General features: G+C 41.4%; 1 protein-coding gene across 1 annotated transcript; it reads right to left on the reverse strand.

The window, feature by feature from the left end:
• Window positions 1-1,114: 1,114 nt before the first annotated feature.
• unm_sa1261 (un-named sa1261) lies at window positions 1,115-24,199 on the reverse strand. The gene is made up of 4 exons (XM_060902605.1): window positions 24,028-24,199; window positions 13,230-13,452; window positions 5,845-6,047; window positions 1,115-3,788 (listed from the first exon to the last, which is right to left on the reverse strand). Exons 2-4 carry the CDS (start codon window positions 13,399-13,401, stop codon window positions 2,946-2,948), a joined length of 1,218 nt encoding a protein of 405 aa, XP_060758588.1. The 5' UTR covers window positions 13,402-13,452; window positions 24,028-24,199; the 3' UTR covers window positions 1,115-2,945.
• Between the last annotated feature and the right edge of the window lie 884 nt (window positions 24,200-25,083).

The following is a 25,083-nucleotide window of genomic DNA, read 5'->3' on the forward strand; positions in this document are numbered from 1 at the left end:
GCATTGAGTAGTATAGCAGATATATTCCATTCAGCTATTGAACGAGTTGAAGATGAGTTCAAGATCATGCTAGCTGAATGGAATATATCCAATATACCACAAAAAAGCCAGTCAAAATTATTATTATACATATACATTTCCTTTTGGGCGTTCAATGCATCTTTCTCCTTCAAAATCTTCCGTATTTAATGAAGCAAACGTGGTGGCCATGTTTGTTTACAAATTGTCATAGTTGCTCGCTAGCGCAGAGTTTTACGTCTCTGACGTGTGATGTCCTGTTTTCTTGGTGACCATATTCAACGTTCATTCTCCACTGAGTAGAGTGACGTAATACATCTAGGATAAGCAACATGCAAACAATATTGCATGCTATCCAACCAAATTAATGAAACCCACTAGAAAGAAAGAGTACATGTTTTTATTCCATCGAAAAAGTGTCCTGTATATAAAATAATACATAATACCGTATAGTCATGATGCCTGCAATATATTTTTCAGGTTTTAGGGAGAAGATATCGCCTTCCACTTAGCTTCTGCACTTCAAATAAGAGAGAGCAAACCCAGGCATCACTTCTGCTACCTTCCTTTTGTTTTTAAAGTGAAAGAAAGGTCTTCATTTGAGTATACATTTTTAGTGAAGCCCCCTTATCAAATACACAGATAGGGAGACATGATAAAGTGAACATGGTACTGATTTAACTGCTGCTGAATTAATCTGGAATGCAAGGTTTCTCTTTGTGTATAAAATGCGAAAGATATTGTGTGTGAGACCAATCATATTTGAATATGTCAGGATACATGACAAAGACAAAACTGTTCTGCAGCCTTCTGCATCAAGGATATGTATTTATTTCAACATTATCTCTCCAGAACAATATTGATGCATGCAAAATATCAACACACAAGTCAATTTTGAAAAAAAGTGTGTTTGTGAATGACAAGGTCTAGTCAATTTTTTTTTTTTTTAAATGCTTTTCTGTCCTCAGTTGTTGACAGGCATTTACGGAATTAAAAAAAAAAAAGTTACATATCCAAGATACATATCCAAGAAAACGTTGTCGGACAGACTGCACTAATGCTCTGAACCACCTCATTAAAATGCATGTAGGCCTACAGCACAGAGAGAATAAATGAAGCCCTACATTTGTTTTCCCATTTTCTTTTAATTTTTAATTCCATTAATATCAATTTGTGCACATTTGTGCTACCGTAAAATATCACGACACATTTAATTTCACAAATCTAAAAAGGCTGCACAGATAAAAAGACCTGTTTACATAGGTTTTATATCCATGCAATTTCAGAAACACCCTTTCAAAAATGCCATATCATCAGTTATTCCTTTCTCCAATTTCCGAACAATTTCTTTAAAACACTTCTGCTACCATGCCTTTATCAAAATTAGCATTTAAAAAAAAATTATATCCCACCCATGTATGTGAACAAAATAATAAAAACTATGCTATAAAAATCTGTGTCAAAACGTTGACAAAGCAGATGTGTGGGGTTAGATCTTAATGAGAACCCCATATGAAGATGTTTTTGGTTTAGATCATTTATTTATTGTTTTAAAAACCTTCATTTGAAATTAAAGTGAGAGCTGAAACAAACCATCAAATGTGACATCCAATTATTTTTCATAACTAGCTCTGGACACAAATGAATAACATGTGGCAATCAATAACAGTCTCAATCAAATCAAGTTCCATATTATTGAATAAAATTCAGAGTTTGTCCGTTAATGCAGCACATCCTGTCTGCTAGCAGGTTCTCTGTTACATATGCCAGTGGCAAGAACTCACAAACGTCCTTCCTTTCCTTTAAATAACTAGACTTAAACTCGGCTATTGTGAAAATGAGTATAGCCATATATACCTGAGAAATTCTTAAAACACCTTCAAGTCAGAAGAATTCATTTAACATTGTCCATCTGCACTTGCACTTGACACTTACAGTAGTGTCCTCTTTCTCAAGCCATGGACAAATGATTCTGTATCACCACATCTGAATCACTGGCATGCTCTGTGTTCTAACACAGCCCTATTTTTTTTTTAATAGAACAAATCAAACCTTCTCTGTGTTCAGAATAGTGACAGGCATCCATATGCACTGTGATCACATTGGTAACATCATCCGAGCAATCCAGGCCTCGCTCACTGTGAGAAGGCCAATTGAAGCTCTCAAAAATGCACCATACTAAAACGACACAGAAAATGGCATGCATGTACTCAAATTACGAGAACACCTTAGGGAAGTTCTGATAACATTTTGGTTTAGTGGAACTTTTTTTTTTTAAACAATGCAACACATCATGATGGCAACTGGGCATTGTCAGCTCTATACTGCTACAGTATAAAATAAATAGCAAAATATCAGAAGTACAAGACCAAAATAAATAAATGCAAATAACCCCTACTTTTTTTTTTTTTAAATTGAAATTACCCATTAACCAAATGGACATTCAAGCACAAGTAAGTACCACTTCCAAAAATCACATTATGAACATTATCACATTATCCATTTTTGCAGTTAGTCTCAGACATTACAACTCTGACCGTTGTTACTGTGATTTTTATTTTTGTGAAACATAACATATTGCTATATGATGGTACAGGTAATTTCACACCTGTTTGTTTTTGTTTTATTTCCCCATATGTGCACTGTTGCTAATGGTGGACTGATTACATGTGGACTAACATGGCTGAAATGCTGAGATACACAACTCAGTAAAACTTCACTGTTTTCGACTTGTAGTATTCCCTCAGAGACACTCATCATAAGGAACAATTGACAAGTCTGCCTCCGTAGAACGCTTTCACCGTGTTCTACACTCAGCATGAGAGACGGAGCATTTCCTCCTTGTTTAAGGATTTCAGTCCTCACGGTTGTCAACTGGTTCCCAGTATTTTGAGTATGTATACAGTCTGGTACCTTCTTGAGCCTCACTACACACAGATCTCGATGGACGTGGTCACAAGGATACGACCTCCATTACCGTTGCTGTCACGGGAGACACGCTCGTAGGTGTTATTAGAGGAAGGTGAGTTGATGGTAGACACTGTGGAGTAGGGCGGTGCCACCGGTTCAATGACAATGCCTGGGTTGGCCACAGTGCACACAGGTGACAGGCTCTGCTGCTTTAGACGCTCCACCAGATCATCTTCCTCTGAGGAAGAAGAGCTGAGCTCAACCAGGTGCCCATTGAGCGCAGTACCACTGGGTGAGGTAGCTGTGTTGCCATTTTCTGTGTCAAGCATCCAGCAGTGGCAGAAGTAGTTGAGCACTTCATTAACAGAGCAGCGTTGCTCCTTCTCGATGGCCAGGAGGTGCCGGAACATGCACAGCGCCTCGTTGGTAAAGCGGCGCCACTGTGATGGCACTGCACCAACCCGCCTCTTTGGCTGCTGCTGCCAGCGTGCAAACTCCTCAAAAAAGGCGTCGCATGGTAGCGCCTTCTCCCATGGAAAGTTGCCTGTGAGCATACAAAATAGAAGCACTCCAAAGGCCCACACATCTGTGCTGTAGTCCACACAGAAACCATCGTGGCGGCCTGGCTCACACAGCTCAGGTGCGGTGTAAGGGATGGTACCGCTCACACGCTTTACTGGTGAACCAGCTCGACGCGTCATCCCAAAGTCTGACAGCTTGACCTTACGGCATTCCCGGTCGAAGATGAGTACATTCTCGGGCTTGATGTCACGATGTACCAGCTTCTTGGAGTGAAGGTAGTCCAGTGCCAAGGTCACCTGGTGTACACAGCGTTTCGCCACACACTCTGGCAGCCCCACCTATGCAGGATGATGGAAAACAGAGGCTCAATGAAAACTTTAGCACAAAAAACCCAGACCAGAAAACCTGACATGCTGGATACTTCTTTTATCATGACATTAACATTGCACAGAATGTGAAATTATTGTTAAATCCAATCCAAAACCCAAGATGACATTTATTTTTTAAAAGGCCAGCTAGAAATACCTCAAGAGGGTTGGTTATAAATACCAGGATTCTCCAGAAAATCTGAAGTAGCCAACTAAAAAAGTAGTCGGTGTCTCTGGAATTTGCAGCAACCATGGCGCACCAAAGGCACACTAATGCAAGAAGGTCTGGGGGCATGCCCCCACCAAAAAACTTTTGAAATTTACATGCCTTCTGGTGCATTCTGAGCTAATAAATTTCTATCCATTTCCCTATAAAATACTTGCAAAATATGTACGAAATTTCCCTCCAGATGTGTGCGCGCTTGGCTTTCTCAGTTACCCTCTGTAGTAGTATGCTGCCTGTCTCTGTAACATAACTACATACGTTATGGCGTGGTCACATGGTCCGGCTCAGCCAATTAGAGCGTGAGAATCGATCAACTAATTATGGTGTCGCTTCTGGCCATACTAGACCCAAATCAAAGACTATTTCGTGGTGGAATCATTGGATTTGCAGCAAATTATGGGCAGTGGAGACGATATTTAAAAAAAAAAAAAAAATGCTTGAACATTGAAAGGCAAGTTTTGAAAGGCAAGTTTTTATTTTTTCCTGGGATCGAGTAGCCAGTGCAGACCATCTGTGTAGGCAGAGAAAACTGCCAGTCACCAGCACTTGTGGTCATCTATGAAATACCTCATTACAGATGTAGAAATGGAGTTTTATCACTAATTAAATTCAAAGTAAAATTTACAGTCGTCGGCACGGTGGTGTAGTGGTTAGCGCTGTTGCCTCACAGCAAGAAGGTCCTGGGTTCGAGCCCCGGGGCCGGCGAGGGCCTTTCTGTGTGGAGTTTGCATGTTCTCCCCGTGTCCGTGTGGGTTTCCTCCGGGTGCTCCGGTTTTCCCCACAGTCCAAAGACATGCAGGTTAGGTTAACTGATGACTCTAAATTGACCGTAGGTGTGAATGTGAGTGTGAATGGTTGTCTGTGTCTATGTGTCAGCCCTGTGATGACCTGGCGACTTGTCCAGGGTGTACCCCGCCTTTCGCCCGTAGTCAGCTGGGATAGGCTCCAGCTTGCCTGCGACCCTGTAGAAGGATAAAGCGGCTAGAGATAATGAATGAATTTACAGTCATGGTATAGAACTATAACAGTCAGGCTGCATCACCATAGTGGACTGCACATAAGGGATATCAAACTATTCATTAAAAAGAAAAACACATTAGCTTTCCATTAGCTGATAAGCATAAAAGATTCACCTAAACAGATCTATTCAAAATACCGTAAACACCTGGACAGATTAAAAAACTAAAATCACAATCCTTGAGGGAAAAATGTCTTTCACTAGTGCACTTTCCTGCAGCAATTAAACAAAGTGGTTAAGTGTGAATGCAAACCAGAGTTAAGACCTAATGCAATTACTGAGTAATTAACAGAAGCATTGCTGACATTATTGAGGACAACTGGGGAAATTTTCTTCATGTTACAAGCGTGAATTAAACAAAGCCTCAATATTACATTTAATAAATGTCAATAAAAAGCCAATAACATCCCTGGATTTTTCAGTGTGAATTCTGCAATATTAATTTCAGTATCTCCATATAATAATGCTTGCCATCATTTTATCTTTAAAAAAAATCAATTTCAAAATAATTTTATCATTGTGAAATTAGTTGTATCTTAACTGTAGTTCCATTACTTAGTAGTAGAAGAGAGCAGTCCCTTGCTATCACTCCACAGATACAAAGACATACAGTATACAGTTCCCTCTTTGCATAGGACATTTGGTATTCAAACACAAATTCAGGGGAAGTGTTCACCTTTATGTTACTAACCCATTCTTTGCCATTTTTTTTTTTTACCTTCTCCATACAATTTCTGAGAATATACAAGATTGATTACTATTCAAGCCTTAGTTTTGCTCACCTGGGGGGGAATGATGTCAAAGAGGTCCCCAGCTAATGCATACTCTTGAGCAAAGATGTAATACTCGTCTGTCTCAAAGGCAATGCCGTACATGTTGATGATGTACGGGCATGGAGAAAGGTAGAGCGAGATGCTATACTCCCTCAGAAAGCTCTTCAGCTTGGTGGTTTTCTTCCGCAAGAATTTCAGAGCCATCTTAGTGCCTGTGGAAATGGAAAGGATTAGCATTCAGCAATGCTGCATCATCACTGAGCCTCACAGAAAAACTATGGAAATCTTTTAATCTGAATATTAAAACACAAAACACAAGGACTGTTTCTTGAGAGGTCATTATTTTTTAAAGAAATAGATTAACTCATGGGCGGTACGGTGGTGTAGTGGTTAGCGCTGTCGCCTCACAGCAAGAAGGTCCTGGGTTTGAGCCCCGTGGCCGGCAAGGGCCTTTCTGTGTGGAGTTTGCATGTTCTCCCCGTGTCCGTGTGGGTTTCCTCCGGGTGCTCCGGTTTCCCCCACAGTCCAAAGACATGCAGGTTAGGTTAACTGGTGACTCTAAATTGACCGTAGGTGTGAATGGTTGTCTGTGTCTATGTGTCGGCCCTGTGATGACCTGGAGACTTGTCCAGGGTGTACCCCGCCTTTCGCCCGTAGTCAGCTGGGATAGGCTCCAGCTTGCCTGCGACCCTGTAGAACAGGATAAAGCGGCTAGAGATAATGAGATGAGATGGGATTAACTCATCTCATCTCATTATCCTGTTCTACAGGGTCGCAGGCAAGCTGGAGCCTATCCCAGCTGACTACGGGCGAAAGGTGGGGTACACCCTGGACAAGTCGCCAGGTCATCACAGGGCTGACACATAGACAACCATTCACACTCACAGTCAATTTAGAGTCACCAGTTAACCTAACCTGCATGTCTTTGGACTGTGGGGGAAACCGGAGCACCCGGAGAAAACCCACGCGGACACGGGGAGAACATGCAAACTCCGCACAGAAAGGCCCTCGCTGGCCACGGGGCTCGAACCCGGACCTTCTTGCTGTGAGGCGACAGCGCTAACCACTACACCATCGTGCCGCCTGGATTAACTCAATTGCCAAAAAAATGGGGTTGGCAGATCTATGAGCTAGAAGGGTAACTTTGCAAGGTTCAGGATAAACCATAAGGAGGTTCTACCAATACAAAGAAAATTTTAAGACATCTTGCACCAATGTCCCAATATTACATGTAGAATAATATTCGCCATAGCTTATAAAGTAATTTTTTTTAAAGCTGTAAACAGATGTGATCATTTTCCCATTCACATTAAATAGTACAGAAAGAAAATTATTAATCTTTCCATCCATCCATCCATGATCTGTAGCTGCTTATCCTACAGGGTTGCAAGCTGGAGCATATCCCAGCTGACTATGGGTGAGAGGCGGGGTACACCCTGGACAAGTCACCAGATAATCGTAATGCTAACACAGAGACAAACAACCATTCACACCTACAGTCAATTTAGAGCCACCAATTAGCCTAACCTGCATGTCTTTGGACTGCGGGGGAAACTGGAGCACCCGGAGGAAACCCACGCAGACACGGGGAGAACGTGCAAACGCCACAGAGAAAGGCCCCAGTCAGCCACTGGGCTCGAAGCCAGAACCTTCTTGCTGTGAGGCAACAGTGCTAAACACTACACCACCGACACGCACAGTCTTTTATAGTATCATTTTTTTCCTTACTCCTGGTGATGCACTATAATTTCAGGACAATGTTCTTCATGGTGTATTTATCACTATTATACAACACTAAGAGAAATAAATGATTTATGGATGTTGAAAAATTGATTTCTCTTATTTTTTCCAGTAAACCCTTCGACTTCATTCATTATGTAAAGATACTGAGAGTCTGGCTGGATCACAGCTCTTTGGGGAATTACAGCAATGTTGTTGATGGAGATGAATTTAAGGTTTTGTCTGGATTAGCATGTCCTTCTCACACTTGTTCCTTAGGACAATCTTGCACAGGCAGTTACAAATCACCAGTGACATTTTCTTTTAATTTAATTAAATCTCTCGACTCCACTGTGAAAGGAGCATCTGACTGAAATTTGTTAGAAGACACTAATCAATATAAGCCATTGTTATGGAAAGCTTGAATGCCCCGCCACAACCTCTAGCTTTGTTACAGAGATCAGCCAATCTATTAAACTCAAGAACCAAAGAAAGACAAACAAAGGCTCAGAATAACCAACATATTCACAGTCAAAGTACCCGACATCTGTCGTAGCAGATGTGTCCATGTGTCTGAAATGCAGAGAGGAGGAACGCTGTCAATACTAAAAGGAAATTTATACACTAAAAGGCAAGGTGCATATTGGGTCTGTCAGACTCATTTTTAACATGGCATTATACTACATCGCCTGTGAGATTCCAGTATAGGAATATTATTTCATTTTAAAGTTAGATGCTGACATCTCTCTTTCTGATCTCTTTAATATTTCAGAGGTTTTAATATTTTAGAATGACTAGTCATCGCCTCTCACTTTATTACTGATGATGGTCCTTGTTATTTATTTACAGTCAGCAGAATATCTGGCCATATTTGTATAAATGGCAGCTATTTCTCAGGATAGGAACTATATTCTTGCATATGCTTATGTTGTGATGATGAACTTAAAAAAACCCTCATAATCTTTGTCTCATTTTACTTCCAAACACACTGGAGCATTAGAATTTACTGCATTGCTTCATATGATAAATAAAGGCATTTTTTTCCCAGAGGGGTTCAGAGGGTGTCTGAAATATTTCATAGACTATGAAATACGATGAGATCTCATTATCTCTAGCCACTTTATCCTATTCTACAGGGTCACAGGCAAGCTGGAGCCTATCCCAGCTGACTACAGGCAAAAGGTGGGGTACACCCTGGACAAGTTGCCAGGTCATCACAGGGCTGACACTTATGGCCCTTTTCCACTACCCTTTTTCAGCTCACTTCAGCCCGACACGGCTCGCGTTTCGACTACCAAAAACCAGCACGACTCAGCTCGCTTCAGCCCTGCTTAGCCCCTAAAACTCGCACCGTTTTGGAGTGGGGCTGAAGCGAACCAAGCCGAGCCGAGTGAGGCTGGGGGCGTGAGCAGACGCTCCCCTGTGCACTGATTGGTGAGGAGGAGTGTCCTCACATGCCCACACACGCCCCGCGAGCGCGCTGGGATCTGTAAACACCACAAACCCGGAAGAAGAAGAATTACGAGAATTTCTGAAGCCTTATGTGCCTCGCCTCATCTACACGCTCTTGCCAGTATCTGTTGGCGTTGTCGGTGACAACAAGCCACAGCACCAAGACCAGCAACACTAACGACTCCATGTCCTCCATGTTTATTGTTTACTATTCGGGTTGTGAGACTACCGCTTAAAAGCTCACTGATGTCACTGTTTGCGCTGCTTAACGACATCACGTGACGTCCACCCACTTTCGCTAACTCCACCCAATGTGCCCACCCACTTCCAGCCAGCACGGTTCAGCGCGGTTGTAGTCGAAATGCAACTCCAACAGCCCCGCTCAGCCCGACTCAGCACAGCACGGCTCAGCCCGACTCAGCCGCGTTTGTAGTGGAAAAGCGGCAATAGACACAGACAACCATTCACACCTACGGTCAATTTAGAGTCACCAGTTAACCTAACCTGCATGTCTTTGGGGAAACCGGAGCACCCAGAGGAAACCCACGCGGACAACATGCAAACTCCGCACAGAAAGGCCCTCACCGGCCACGGGGCTCAAACCCGGACTTTCTTGCTGTGAGGCAACAGCGCTAACCACTACACCGCTGTGCCACCCTTCATAGACTATATTTCAGATAAAACTAAACCCTAGAGTTCAGTTGGCATTTGGTAGACTCAGTGCAGTGATCCACTGCAATTTCTCAGAAACATTCCTTATTGCAGAAATCCAGAGCCAGTAATAAAATCTAGAAATGTAACTATTTGATGTTATAGTAATTGCCTGTTGATTTGAGAAGTGGGAGTATGGACTTCTCAGACCATCTGCACAGTTCTTCACTGTAAAGCCCCTTTTGTAGAGTGCTTTATGCACAACATGAACCAAAGACTGAGACTGCTGGGGTTTATGGTGCCAACAGATGGTGTGTTTATCTGTGGTTTATTAAAAATCATCAGAACCCAGTGATTAACAGAGGGGCTTTAGGCTAGAGAGCCCAAGATGTTTCCTAGCCAGCAAAGACAAACATGCCATTTGACCCAGACTTCTCGTGTTTGTTGTATATGAAGAAACATTAATACTACAACCCTGATTCCAAAAAAGTTGGGACAAAGTACAAATTGTAAATAAAAATGGAATGCAATAATTTACAAATTTCAAAAACTGATATTGTATTCACAATAGAACACAGACAACATATCAAATGTCGAAAGTGAGACATTTTGAAATTTCATGCCAAATATTGGCTCATTTGAAATTTCATGACAGCAACACATCTCAAAGTTGGGACAGGGCTGGAAAAGTTAAAGGTACAAAAAAGGAATAGCTGGAGGACCAAACTGCAACTCATTAGGTCAATTGGCAATAGGTCATTAACATGACTGGGTATAAAAAGAGCATCTTGGAGTGGCAGGGGCTCTCAGAAGTAAAGATGGGAAGAGGATCACCAATCCCCCTAATTCTGCGCTGACAAATAGTGGAGCAATATCAGAAAGGAGTTCGACAGTGTAAAATTGCAAAGAGTTTGAACATATCATCTACAGTGCATAATATCATCAAAAGATTCAGAGAATCTGGAAGAATCTCTGTGCGTAAGGGTCAAGGCCGGAAAACCATACTGGGTGCCTGTGATCTTTGGGCCCTTATATGGCACTGCATCACATACAGGCATGCTTCTGTATTGGAAATCACAAAATGGGCTCAGGAATATTTCCAGAGAACATTATCTGTGAACACAATTCACCATGCCATCCGCCGTTGCCAGCTAAAACTCTATAGTTCAAAGAAGAAGCCGTATCTAAACATGATCCAGAAGCGCAGACGTCTTCTCTGGGCCAAGGCTCATTTAAAATGGACTGTGGCAAAGTGGAAAACTGTTCTGTGGTCAGACGAATCAAAATTTGAAGTTCTTTATGGAAATCAGAGACGCCATGTCATTCGGACTAAAGAGGAGAAGGATGACCCAAGTTATCAGCGCTCAGTTCAGAAGCCTGCATCTCTGATGGTATGGGGTTGCATTAGTGTGTGTGGCATGGGCAGCTTGCACATCTGGAAAGACACCATCAATGCTGAAAGGTATATCCAGGTTCTAGAGCAACATATGCTCCCATCCAGACTACGTCTCTTTCAGGGAAGACCTTGCATTTTCCAACATGACAATGCCAAACCACATACTGCATCAATTACAGCATCATGGCTGCGTAGAAGAAGGGTCCGGGTACTAAACTGGCCAGCCTGCAGTCCAGATCTTTCACCCATAGAAAACATTTGGCGCATCATAAAACGGAAGATACGACAAAAAAGACCTAAGACAGTTGAGCAACTAGAATCCTACATTAGACAAGAATGGGTTAACATTCCTATCCCTAAACTTGAGCAACTTGTCTCCTCAGTCCCCAGATGTTTACAGACTGTTGTAAAGAGAAAAGGGGATGTCTCACAGTGGTAAACATGGCCTTGTCCCAACTTTTTTGAGATGTGTTGTTGTCGTCATGAAATTAAAAAAAAATCACCTAATTTTTCTCTTTAAATGATATATTTTCTCAGTTTAAACATTTGATATGTCATCTATGTTCTATTCTGAATAAAATATGGAATTTTGAAACTTCCACATCATTGCATTCCGTTTTTATTTACAATTTGTACTTTGTCCCAACTTTTTTGGAATCGGGGTTGTACAACACAGTCTTTTATTTCATGCCCACTGACCACCAGAGGATGGGTTAGCCTATGATGTTGCACAAAGGGTGGACTGAAATTTATGCCTACAGAGTGGCATGTTATATAAGCCCCTGTCAGTGGAGTCTCTTATCATTCTTGTGTTAATTAGTAATGTTCGTAAATAATTTTGGAGACAACTTTTTTCCCCTCAGAGAGCTGGAATATTCCAGCTTCATGCTAAATGCTCACCAATCTCCAAGCGCATTCGGAGCAACTGCACTGTGACCCTCAGCGTTCTGCTCTGTTCACAGCTTTGACATTTATGCTGAAACTTTATGCAGAAATCTCTGTAGGCGTTTTCCTTGCTGGTGCTATGCACCATTACAGAGTATCTTCTAAACGAAGTAAGTGTTTCAGCAATTTTTCATGAATCTCAAGTGTGTTTGAGGTGATTCTACCACAAAAATCATTATTTTTAGGGCTATAGTTTTGTATTAAATGTATCCACACTGCAATGCATACACTTTGCATGCCGAGAAGCTCTTAAAATTGTTCACGGCCATAATGAATATCCTTCCTGTCTTTGTGCGGTCAATCTCCAAATGAACTGAATGCATTCAGCCTCAAACCCTGCTGCTGCAGTCCCACAATCTATGACAAAAAAAGTCAAATCACATTTAAAATTAAGGTTGGGCATGGAGGATGAATAATTTTACCAATGGAGTGACTTGCCTACAAGCCTTACTGCTTCAACTTTGCCCATCAGCTCACCTCTTCCAGAGAAGAAACTGATAGATGATGCAGTTTCCACTGCAGTGCCTGATTCTCTGTTTACCTCCAAGTGTCATAAATAACCTGGCATGTTCTCACTTGTGGATCAAGGAAGGGGAGACTATGCTCACTTGAGGATACACAGTCCTATATGAACCAGGTAGTTCTTATTCCCTGCTATTGACCACTTGGAGACTTGGTGATAAAGGAACTTCTTCGTTATGGCATGAACTAGGGGCAACTTTTTGGACACCTCCAAGTTTGGTTTCGACTTGATGCCAGCAGTGGGTTCTTGTGCTATCTCTCTGGTATTTTCCCCAAAAGGTCAGATGTCCAAGTGAGACCAACAAAGATACTGGTTGAGCTGATAACCATGTTGCTCAGACCAGCTGCAAAGAGAAAACAAATTCCCATCTGCTACTGGTGGCAGAATCTTCATGACATCAGAGGAATGCAAAGGTGACTGTGAGGAACACAACTTGGCCAAAGCCTGGAGGTCTATGGACAAGACGAAAGCTAGTTGGGTAGGTGGTGTAAAAAGCAAACCGATTCTGATTAAACATGAATGCTGGTAGTCAGGGCCACATGAAGCTAATGCATGGCCTGGGACCATCACAGCACCACATGAAAGTGACTGTGTAAAGTCACTGGGTTGACTATGATCTATAAATCATGGTAGCCCATTGGCCCTAATGTTATATGTTTACTGAAATATAGGGCTATTTCACAAGAAAATAAAACCATAAGTGCTTACCTCTGATCTTGTGGACAACCAGATCCACCTTGCCATAGGTACCCTTGCCCAGCTCCCTAATAACCTCATAATACTTATTAATGTCCAGTTTCTCCAGGTTCTGGGCCGCAATAAGCTGCAGCTCCTCCAAGATATCGATGGCGGCACGAGATCTGATGGGGGAGGTGCTCATTCTTCCAGTGACAGGAGGCAATTACCTCAGTTAATATGTTCACTGAAAGTTCTGGAAAATAAAACAGAAAACAAAAAGATGAGATTCAGACAGAAGCTGATATAAGGTTAGAGGGATATTTTCACCTTCAGCAGCCTGACCCTGCACACAAAGAAATATTTTATCCTGAACATTAGAAAAGATGCAGTTCAGAGAAGTTTAGTATCCAAGTCAAACACTTTCTTATGTAACCATCTGTGTCCTGCAGTAAATAATCTAGCTTCTGTTCCCTGGATCCCTTTTCAAGCCATCAAGATTACAAGCCCTGCTTCACACCACCAGAACAGACGCCGAGGACAGAGGAAAGACAGACGAACCCTCTCATGAATCGTTAAAATTACATTGTTGCACCTTGCTTGCCATTTTCTTCTGCAATGCAAAAAACTTGCCAGTCAAATTTTTTTGCACATTATATAACACTAACAGGCGGCACGGTGGTGTAGTGGTTAGCGCTGTCGCCTCACAGCAAGAAGGTCCGGGTTCGAGCCCCATGGCCGGCGAGGGCCTTTCTGTGCGGAGTTTGCATGTTCTCCCCGTGTCTGCGTGGGTTTCCTCCAGGTGCTCCGGTTTCCCCCACAGTCCAAAGACATGCAGGTTAGGTTAACTGGTGACTCTAAATTGACCGTAGGTGTGAATGGTTGTCTGTGTCTATGTGTCAGCCCTGTGATGACCTGGCGACTTGTCCAGGGTATACCCCGCCTTTCGCCCGTAGTCAGCTGGGATAGGCTCCAGCTTGCCTGCGACCCTGTAGAACAGGATAAAGCGGCTAGAGATAATGAGATGAGATGAGATATAACACTAACAGGGCGGCACGTTGATGTAGTGGTTAGCACTGTTGCCTCATAGCAAGAAGGTTCTGGGTTCAAGCCCAATGGCTGATGGGGGCCTTTCTGTGTGGAGTTTGCATGTTCTCCCCTTGTCTGTGTGAGTTTGCGCCGGTTTCCTCAACAGCCCAAAGACATGTAGGTTAGGCTAATTGGTGGCTCTAAATTGACCGTAGGTGTGAATGGTTGTCTCTATGTGTCAGCCCTGTGATGGTGACTTGTCCAGGGTGAACCCTGCCTCTCGCCCACAGTCAGTTGGGATAGGCTCCAGCTTGCCTGTGACCCTGCACAGGATAAGCGGTTATGGATAATGGATGGATGGATGGATGGATGGATAACACGAACATTTGGCTTCCACAAAAGGCACAGTCAGGCTCATCACAAGGAATGGGCATGGACTTTTTCTGTAACTAGTAACAGATGGACACAAACATGGTGGTTGCCATTGTGCATGCTGGTGAATATGGCTGGACACAGCTGATTCAATTAAATGAATCTACATACTAAGGTAGACATACAGTCTTAAAAAGAAATGGTTCCTCAAAGAGTTTATTAAGGGTTTGGAGCATGGGCGTAACGACCGTAGGCACTGGGGGGGGACATGTCCCCCCCAATATTGGGAAAGTACCAATCTGTCCCCCCCAATATTTGGCGTATTAAATCAATATGAGACAAATAATATGCCATCCTGAACCATGGCTATATAATGAATCCTTGTTATGTCCGATTTACTTTCAATTTAGGAAGCACAGAGAAACAAACAAACAAAAAAACCTTTGCGACCACCCCCTATGACTGTGCACTTGGGTCAGCCCATGTGGTTCGTTGGTTTGAAAATCCACTCAGTCGGACTGTCAGGTAGGCTGCTGGTGGACACATTCAAATGGCGGTAGCCGCAAAGAAAAGGAAGGACCCATGGGCGTAAAAATGCGTATGGACGCGTCCATACCAATATTCAGCTGAGTTTAAAATGTCCATACCATTTTTGAATGGAGAAGCCGCGATGCGGGAAACGCTGAATAAAAACACCAAACGCGGTATCGCTTCCAGCTGATTTTCAGTTGTGAACAGACCTCTCAAAGACGGCTGACTATTGGTGGGGACAGCAGGTAAAAAAGCTTTATGAAGCTTTGATTGGCCCGCCTCCCGTTGCCTTGACGTTGCTATGGTTTTTGATTGGCCCACCTCCCGTTGCCTTGACGTTGCTATGGTTTTTTGTTGTCATTGGCTGTAAGCAGTAGCAAGCAGTAAAATCAGCATCCAGCTCGCTGCTACAGCAAAACAGCACACAGGCAGTGATGTCGGGCAATAAAAGAAAACGTAAGGAAGACATATGACATTTCTGTCATATGATCCTGTAACAGCAAGGAGTTTCTGTTTGCAATCTCTCTCTCTCTATGTCTGTCTGTCTGTCTCTCTCTCTCACACACACACACACACACACACACTAATAAATGCTTGTAGGTAATGCTAAATGTTTACTTATATTTACTTTTTTCTTGCTCATTGTTTGCATGTATATACATATGTATATATGCATGTGTATGTATGTAACCTCTGCAATAAAATGTAAAAATGTGAAACAATTGTCACTTAACCCTTTCAACTTAATGAATAAACATTTTTGCAAAATGCACTACAACTACCAAAACTCTTCACACTTCTACCACCCATACCTACATTACTTCCAGATTCTGAAATTGCAGTAACTCAAAAGGAAGCACATGATGTTTCAAATGTGTGAAAATAGTAAAAGTTGTGTGAAAATGAAGCAGCAGCACATAATTTTGATTGATTGTGTTGTTGTATTTTGGGTAGGTCATCCACTACAGCGAAATTCACAGCAACTTCAATGTCCACTTTCTCTGTGTGATAATGTATTGCCCGTATACATGCAGATGTTAGCCTAAGTCTAAGACTGAGTGTACCTGGTGCTAAAAATCAAAATAACACAAAGGAATGGACAACCAATCATTTGTACAGTGTAGGCCACATTTCATGCGACAACCATGGCGCACTGGGGCGCTTGGCCAAATTATGTCCCCACCAATATCAACACCGTTTTTACACCCTTGGAAGGACCAACGGGCTGACATTCGCCTTTTTTTCCAGACGAGTCACAGACATGATGAGTCTGTCACAGAGAGTCACAGGCATGATGGAGGAAGGGAACAGACAGAGACCTGCTCTGAAGATGAACTGGTAAAGAGCATTGTATTACGAGTCCTTAAAACAACTTTATTTTTAACCTCATCATAGGCTGCATGTCATCAGTAGGCTAGTAATAAGAGCATACTGTCCTTTAATTAAATGTAAATAAATTAAATAAAATTATTATTTTGGTCAGTCATTATAGAGGGATTTCACTGACGTCACCCGAAACCGGAAGTAAACAGACCCTGCGCCATATTGGAAGACCAACAAACTCGTGATTAGGGGGAAATAACGGCAGCGGTATGTGAACCCACGAGAATAAAGTGGAGTGGCAAACGACTTAAACAAACAAATCTGAGCTGTTTTATTTATGATTTATTGGCCCAAAAGTAGACTTGAAAGAAACCTGTGTGAGACTTGGCAAAAAACTGTGGATATAATGGATAAGTCTGTGCATGATCTGCGGACACTTTGAGGTAAGCAAACGCAAGAAATTCAGATTTAAAACATGCTAAACTGGCCCCAAGTTGATAACTGTATGAGGAGCAAGCCTCCCAGACTTCTACAATTTAATAATAATAATAATAATAATAATAATTTTAGGATGGTTTGGGGCTTGCTCTCCCTCCTATTATATAAATAAAGCATAGTTGTTGTGTAGGCATAGATCATAAATACATACGTATAATTTGGATAAATTAACCTAAATTATGGATACCTTAATAGTAGCAAAAAGTATTAATTTTTCAACTGAAAAGATATATTATTAAAAGATATCAACAAGATTACCTTGGCCATAACTATATGTAGGTTATTCTTAACAACAGCTGTAATATCATGAACCAAGCCACTAACAACATAATTGTAAGCCTGTAGCCCTTTGTAGGCCTTCAAGTCATCAGCAGTGTAGGCACTGGGTGTAAACAACAAATAGTTTACAATGTCTGGGTAGCAAACAGATGGCAGAATTGGTGTCAGGTCCTCCTTATGTTTCCATTCTCCCTTGCCCCGAGCCTTATCATATGGGTCAAACCCATCAATCACAGCCAGTTTCTCCACATACCGTGCCCTTTCTGCAGCTGGTAATGTACTCACATAACCAGACTTATCAGCCATCGTGTCACTTCACTCTCGCTCGTAGTTTGTTTTGTATGTATATACTTGAGGTCTTCCAATATGGCGCCCTAACAAAATCTCGCGGTACGGTGACATCATGCGGTAGCCCTCTATTCTTGAACGCCTCCATATTTTTGGGCCATTTATTTAGATAAAGTCAATATATTTTCTACAAAGTTCTATGTTGTTTTGACCTATTAACCAGGGTAATGCTCCTTTCTATTGCTTTGGTAGCCATTTTTTTGTAGCAATTTGGCATTTCTGCATTTGTTTGAAAAGTGTGTGTGTGTGTGTGTGTGTGTGTGTGTGTGTGTGTGTGTGTGTGTGTTTGTTTGTGTGTGTGTGACTAGCTCTGGTGTGACAGATTTTCATGCAATGTTTTACATGTTTTTTGTATGTTGTATTGCGTTACATGTTTTGCAGTTGCACATTCTGTTTTGCATTTTGCCTGATACACAATAAAAAAAAAAAAAACAAGATATAAATGTTAACATGTTCATTGGTAATTGTATTCATCAAAACAATGTTCTAGATAAGCACATCTTTATCAATAGGCCCATATAAAAACTGCACGAAATGCACTTAAAAATATTTTGGGAAGGGCTCAAATTTGGACCCCCCAATATTTATACCATGGTTACGCCCTTGGTTTGGAGCAGCCTAAAATGGTTCTTCTTAGGACTTTGTCTTACAGGGAAACACAGAACATTTAAGAATTCTCCCAGAGGAGCAAACTTACAAACAAACAAACAAAAAAAACCTTTTGGGTTCTAAGTGTGTGTGTGTGTGTGTGTGTGTATATATACACAAGCATTTTACTGGGAAATACATAATTTGTATTTTTCATATGAACTATATCCGGGACATTGAGAACTGAGATTTTTCGTGAATTGTTTTGATAAATTTGGGTACTTTGTTTGTGAATGTGTCTATATAATAAAAAGAAAATTACACATTGGCTTGAAGATTAGTTTGATGAAGTTTATCTTCGTGTTGAAAAACTTGTATTTTTCATATGAAATACACTGCAGATCTGAGCGACATATTTCCCAATATTTCACTCCAATGATGTCACTCCTAATATTTTCCTGTTGGCTTGACACGTGTTGTTAAAATGGTTATCCGGTTCAAAATTTAAATTATTTTGGTTAACTTGTGTATTTTTTTTTGTGGATGTGTCTATATAATATAAAGAAAATTACACTGTGGCACAAAGATATGAAGTTTATCTTCTCATGTTGATAAATATTCACTTGTTCGCTCCGCTCACTCGTGAAATATCCAGTCACTACTCAAAGATAAACTTCCCATCTTCGTGCCACCATGTAATATCCTCTCTCTCTCCCCCCATTATGTAAATTTTTCCCTTATGTTGTACTATTGCATTGTTCATACTATGAGAAAAAATAAAGGCAAGTGACAAATCAAAGGAGATGCTCACAAAATGTCTTAGTAAGGTGTGCGTGACTATGAGGGAACAGCATAGCATTTGATTTATCATTTTCACACTCAAACCATTCAGTAAGCCCTTTTATTCCTTGAATAGGGAATCTGTCATCCTGGATGAGAGCACTCCCATCAGGACTGAAACGTTTCTTCATAGAATAAAAGGTGATCAGTCTGAATCACTTTGTACTGCTTTTCACAAGCTTCCCTCAAAGGGTACAAGTTGACCCAAACCACACCAGCGATACACCCCCACAGCATAACAGAGCCCTGTTTTATTATCCGTTAATAGGTCACTTGTCTGTTTGTTTGTATAGATCTCACATTTAAACAAACCTTCTAGCATAATATTACCCCATCATCAGCTGAGGAATGATTTCTCAAGCTATTTTATCCTTCAGCATACTGACTGGTATGATTTCTCAATGACTAAATAGACTTCACACTCTTGACAGGCTGCCAGTGCTCGTTAATAGAGATGAATGTGGTGAATGAGACAGGATGCATATCATATCCTGTCCATAGACGCCATCTGGGGAGATTTGATACTCTGTTTGATACTCTGCATGTGTGAGAGAGCATGTTGCATGCAAGAGACTGGCTGTTTGTTGATCTGAATTTAAGTTTAAAATGACCTATTTAACCTCACAAAATGTAACACACCACTCAATCTGACACTAAGAACCGTTTCGAATTTGCTTACATTTTCTACCAGAATGTAAAGCTTTGGCCTATTGGCATGGCTTCCAATTTGTGTATACCAGCCCACTTGGTGGCTCCATACTTAAACCCACAAATGAAATGACAGAAGGTAAATGGTGGCTACTTTGAAGAATCTAAAATATGAAACTAAAAAAAGAAAAAAAAACCCACATTTTTGACAACCACATAATTCCACAGATGCTCCATATATTATTTCACAGTGTTGATGTCTTCAGTATTGTTCAGCAATGTAGAAAATAGTCAAAATACAGGGAAAAAAATAAATAAAATTGTATATACGGTATGTACATAGACTGCAATTGTATGTGGTGAATTTTATATTCCCCCAGATGAAAATGAATCTTTCAAATTAATTAAAACAGACCGTTTTAAAAGATCATCTCAGTCAGTTAGGTTCAAACCATTATTAGTGTTCTGATGCCCATCTGAACAAAATATTTTCAAAATCAGAGCCAAATGCCAATGTGTAGAATGGATACAAATATTCTGATTGTAAAGAATGCATATCATCTCAGCTGTTGCACAGGTAATCCTGAGTGTGTAAGCGAAGAACATTTGGAGCCTAGAAATACAGTTGATATACTACTGCTACAACTACCACTACAACCACCACCAAAGCCTTACAACAATTACTGGTTGGCTTCCCAGCAAGAAATATGCAACCATGGACAGCAACCTCTGCCCGTAATTAGATTCAAAGCAGACCTTGGTGGTCCTGTTATTGCTGGCCTAAACACTGTTTCTGTTCAACCTACACATGTATATACACACACACACACACACACACACACACACACACACACACACACACACACACACACAGAGCATTGGAGCACTAACACAGTTTGAAGGAATCAGTGGTGGGTTTCCCAAAAGCCTCTTAACACTAAGAGCATCTTAACTAGGAGAGTGTTCATCATTGTCATGTTCGCTCTACCATTTAATAATGCTCTTTGTGCTACGATGCTTTTGGGAAACCCACCCCAGATCAGTTATTTAAATCACGCTTGCCCTTACAATTCAATTCATTTCAATTTTCATTCAAATTTTAAAAAAATGTAACATTATTAATCATTCAATGCTATAATACATAAATGACATTTACTACTGTACTCATACTGTAATGTAAAATAATGTAACATTGCAATTCTAGTCAGTCTTATGTCTCACTATTACAACCTTCAGAATGTGGAACTAATGTTCTCTTATTTACTATAACACACACACACACACACACACACTTTTTATATAAAGTATTTGTACAGTACGCTTAACAATGGACACTGTCAAAAAGCAGCTTAATACTTCAGTAGTGTACTAATGTCTATCTCATCAAAACAGCCTTGAAATGAGATGTGTGGAATAGATACAAAGGCTCTCACTGTGAAAGTAAATCAGATTAAAAAAAATGTACAAGGTGAACATTAATCTATTTAATTTTTTTTTAAATAGATGATCCACCTTGTTTGATCAGACACAAAAGTCATTCAGATTGGCCTTGATCTGTTTATACATTTTTTCAAATTAAGTGATTTGTTAAACAATTAACAGATTATTAGGCTACATGTCAACTCCCCCCCCCCCCCCCCCCCATGCCTAATTCCTCCTCAATGCAACTAAACTAATCTACATTTGAGTTAATCACTCAATACATCAATACTCATACATCACAACCCTGCAAGGTGGCAAGACATCCAGCACACTGTGGATACAGAAAGTTGACCACTACAGTGCCTCCCAGGCCCGTGTTTGCCTGCTACAGCACTACACAACAAAGGTCTCACAAAGCATTGTGCAATCATTTACAACGGCTTGCTTCATGCAGCTCCAATTGCAGAATCGGCTAAGCACAACTCAATCCCCCCACCCCCCACTCATCATCACAGACCACTGACTTGCTGCTGTATGCTTTTCACCACAGCCACTACATAGTCAACATCGCTGCAAGAATCTCTCAGCCAACAAATCAATGCTAAATCCTCTGCTCAGTCTTCTGTAGGTAACAATCATTTCTAATGGCTTAATCGATGTTGCAATGGCAGTTCACGAGGCTGTACAGCCACCCCAGCTTAAGGCTGTATATAGTGTACATAGTTCATAAGTGGACAAAATGATGAAGCCTGTATTGTCTTTATTAGCCTTGTAGAGTTTGCATTAAATCCACACCATAAAATCAGTTAAAATATATTTCAAACATCATGATCGACTGTGACTGTACAAGGCACATCCTGTCCAGTATTTGTGTTTCTAAATTCAGTAACTCAGCTGAACCAAAACAGAAGTCTATTTTAGGGTTTTAGTTGTTCTCTTGACATTCTCTGATACAGTCAAACGTCGATGATGATGATGCAGCTACAATCAGCACATTGTACAGCAGGCAAAAATCATAATGTTTTATGTTGCTTCTGATTCTCCTGCAGCAAATATGCTTTTGAGCTTTGTCAAGCCTCCCTGTTTAAGTGTATTATGATTATTCAGTGATCTTCAGCATATTCAGTACACATTAAGGTATGCATATCTGTGTGTGTGTGTGCGCGCAAGAGGGTAAGAAAATTCCCTTTTCATGATTGAACAGCGAAACCAGTAACAAAAAGAAATCTTCAGTGAGGCTTGCTGACTCAAACCAAGGTTATTGTCTCTATCTCACTGATCATGTCACTCTTTCAACAACAAGACTGTAAATCCATCCATCATCTGTAGCCACTTATCCTGTCCTACAGGGTTGCAGGCAAGCTGGAGCCTATCCCAGCTGACTATAGGCGAAAGGCAGGGTACACCCTGGACAAGTCGCCAGGTCATCGTAGGGCTAAAACATAGACAACCATTCACAGTCAATTTAGAGCCACCAATTAGCCTAACCTGCATGCCTTTGGGGGAAACCAGAGCATCCAGACAGCATGCAAACTCCACACAGAAAGGCCCTCGCCAGCCGCTGGGCTCGAACCCAGGACCTTCTTGCTGTGAGGCGACAGTGCTAACCACTACACCACCATGCCACCCCAAGACTATAAATCTCAGTTCATATTACAATCTCCTGGAAGAAAAAGTATGCTTGCAAGATCCATTGTGCTTTCTGAAATCTTTTGTAACCCTGAGAAGTAGTCTTGCATGAGGAATAATACTGGGTTTATTAGTCATTGATTTTGCAGTAACTGATATCTGAAATTATTGTAAATTCTGTGTACTTGGGTTAAACATAAAACTGCAGATATTGCTCAGACCACTCTGAGTATGTAAGTGCAGAAAATTCGCAGTCTAGTAGTATAGATGATCAACTACTTCTTCCAAATCCTTACAACAATTGGATTCCCAGCATGAAAGTGCGACCATGGACAGCAACCGCCATCTGTAACTAGGTTCAGAGCAGACCTTAGAGGCCCTGTTAGTGCTGGTCTACTTGCCGTTTTTGTTCAACCTGCACCTGCGTGCATGTGCACACACACACACACACACACTAAAGGCAACAGTGTCTTCAGTCAGCATGTCCTTTGTCTTTCTGCCTGGACTCACTAAGCTTATTTTTGTATTGGCTCTGTGCAAATAGCATGGGCAGCTCTATGTAAGCGCTTGCTGTGCAAACTCAAGCTAATGAGTGCACACTACAAGCACAACACCTCCCTCTCAGCCAACTGCTTGGCTAATGTCAGGCTGCAATAATGACAAGGTGTGAAGTCAAACACGGCTTGCTCACAAAACACTCTTCCCCTGAGGAACAGAGAGAACAGGATGTGGATATTTCAAGCTGAGATCATCTCAACACTCCAGTGTGCAGCATCAGGGATAGAAGGAGAAGTAGTACCGTTACTTCAGTATTGTGTTCACCTCTTGGGTTTGGAAGTAATGCCATTGGCTTTATTTATAATTTCAATCAGTGCATTTGATCAGCTTGTCAGGATTTGCACTGGCATTGATCAGTAAAGGTGCCTGATCTGGTAGACTCTCTCTATGACCCGTCTCTGTGTGTGTGTAAGCTTGAATACGTGCTCCTGTGAATCATCTCTGCAAAAGCAAACAAAGAACAGAAAAACTGACACAATGGATGTGATGCTCGATATGCTATAGACACTTATTATTCTGTCCTGTCAGTGGATATCTTCCTTTAAAAGCAGGTCTTCACGCAAATGTTCATGTCAACACTACCAAACAGAAGGACACAGCTTCTGGGTGCCGCTGCAAGCATTCTGCAACATCAATACAACCATTCACTGAGTACATAAACAGGTTCGCTTTTCTGAACCCAGGAAAGAGGATGGGAACTGAACATGCCTTCACTACGACCTGAGCCAAATTAAAGCCCGTTCAAAAAAAAAAAATGTTTCCCTACCTTTTTTTTCTCTTTCTCCCTTTTTTTTTTAAAGCGCACTGCGTCCACCAGCTCCTGCCGTCATTGCGTCCTAAGGATTGCCTTGATTAAATCATTAGGGAGAATGTGACCAATTCTGGCTTGTGAAGAATCTTATCGCTGTCATTCAATTACGGTCACATCTGCTGCCAGCTCGCCACTGAACCGCGCGTGCTCTTATCTATTTACAGCTTTTCAGCTTGGGCTGAGGTGAAATAAGGAGAGCTTAAACCACGCCCACTGCGCCAAGCAGCCAATCAGAGCTCACCCAAAAGGAGCGCTGAAGTCATGCTACGTTTCAAGCCACATACTACCTTACTAAATAGTATGCCACAAGGTATCGAAGTGTTTTGACTACTTGGCTACTATCTATTAGGGTAGTACCCAGTTTGGGAAGTAACATATTCAAACGAGCACATGCACACACCTGTGATACCGTCTCAAGCATGGCCAAAAACAACAAACAAACTGTTTATCCTGGGATTTAGCTTGGTAGAGAATCATCAAGCTATTATGAATTACATAAGGAGGCAAAGGGGCCTGCTCACCCTTCCCAGAAGCCATTTTCATACCGGTGGATATTCCACTGTAACAATTAGGAAGCCATAACTCAGAAATTGTAACGTGAAATTGAATATATTTTGTTGAAGTAGTTATATATTAAATTCTTTCAACCGAGCAATTCTATTCTATTCAAAACGTCCACATATTACACACAGATTCACTTCATTACATTTCAATATATTCGTTTACAGTGATATAAAACATCAAGCTTGGGCGGCGTAGTGGTTAGCGCTGTCGCCTTACAACAAGAAGGTCCTGGGTTCGAGCCCAGTGGCTGACGAGGGCCTTTCTGTGTGGAGTTTGCATGTTCTCCCTGTGTCTGCATGGGTTTCCTCCGGGTGCTCCGGTTTCCCCCAAAGACATGCAGGTTAGGCTAATTGGTGGCTCTAAATTGACTGTAGGTGCAAATGGTTGCCTGTGTCTATGTGTCAGCCCTGCGATGACTTGTCCGGGGTGTACCCCGCCTCTTGCCCA

Source organism: Neoarius graeffei, chromosome 20 (assembly GCF_027579695.1).
Source record: "Neoarius graeffei isolate fNeoGra1 chromosome 20, fNeoGra1.pri, whole genome shotgun sequence".
Taxonomy (NCBI): domain Eukaryota; kingdom Metazoa; phylum Chordata; class Actinopteri; order Siluriformes; family Ariidae; genus Neoarius; species Neoarius graeffei.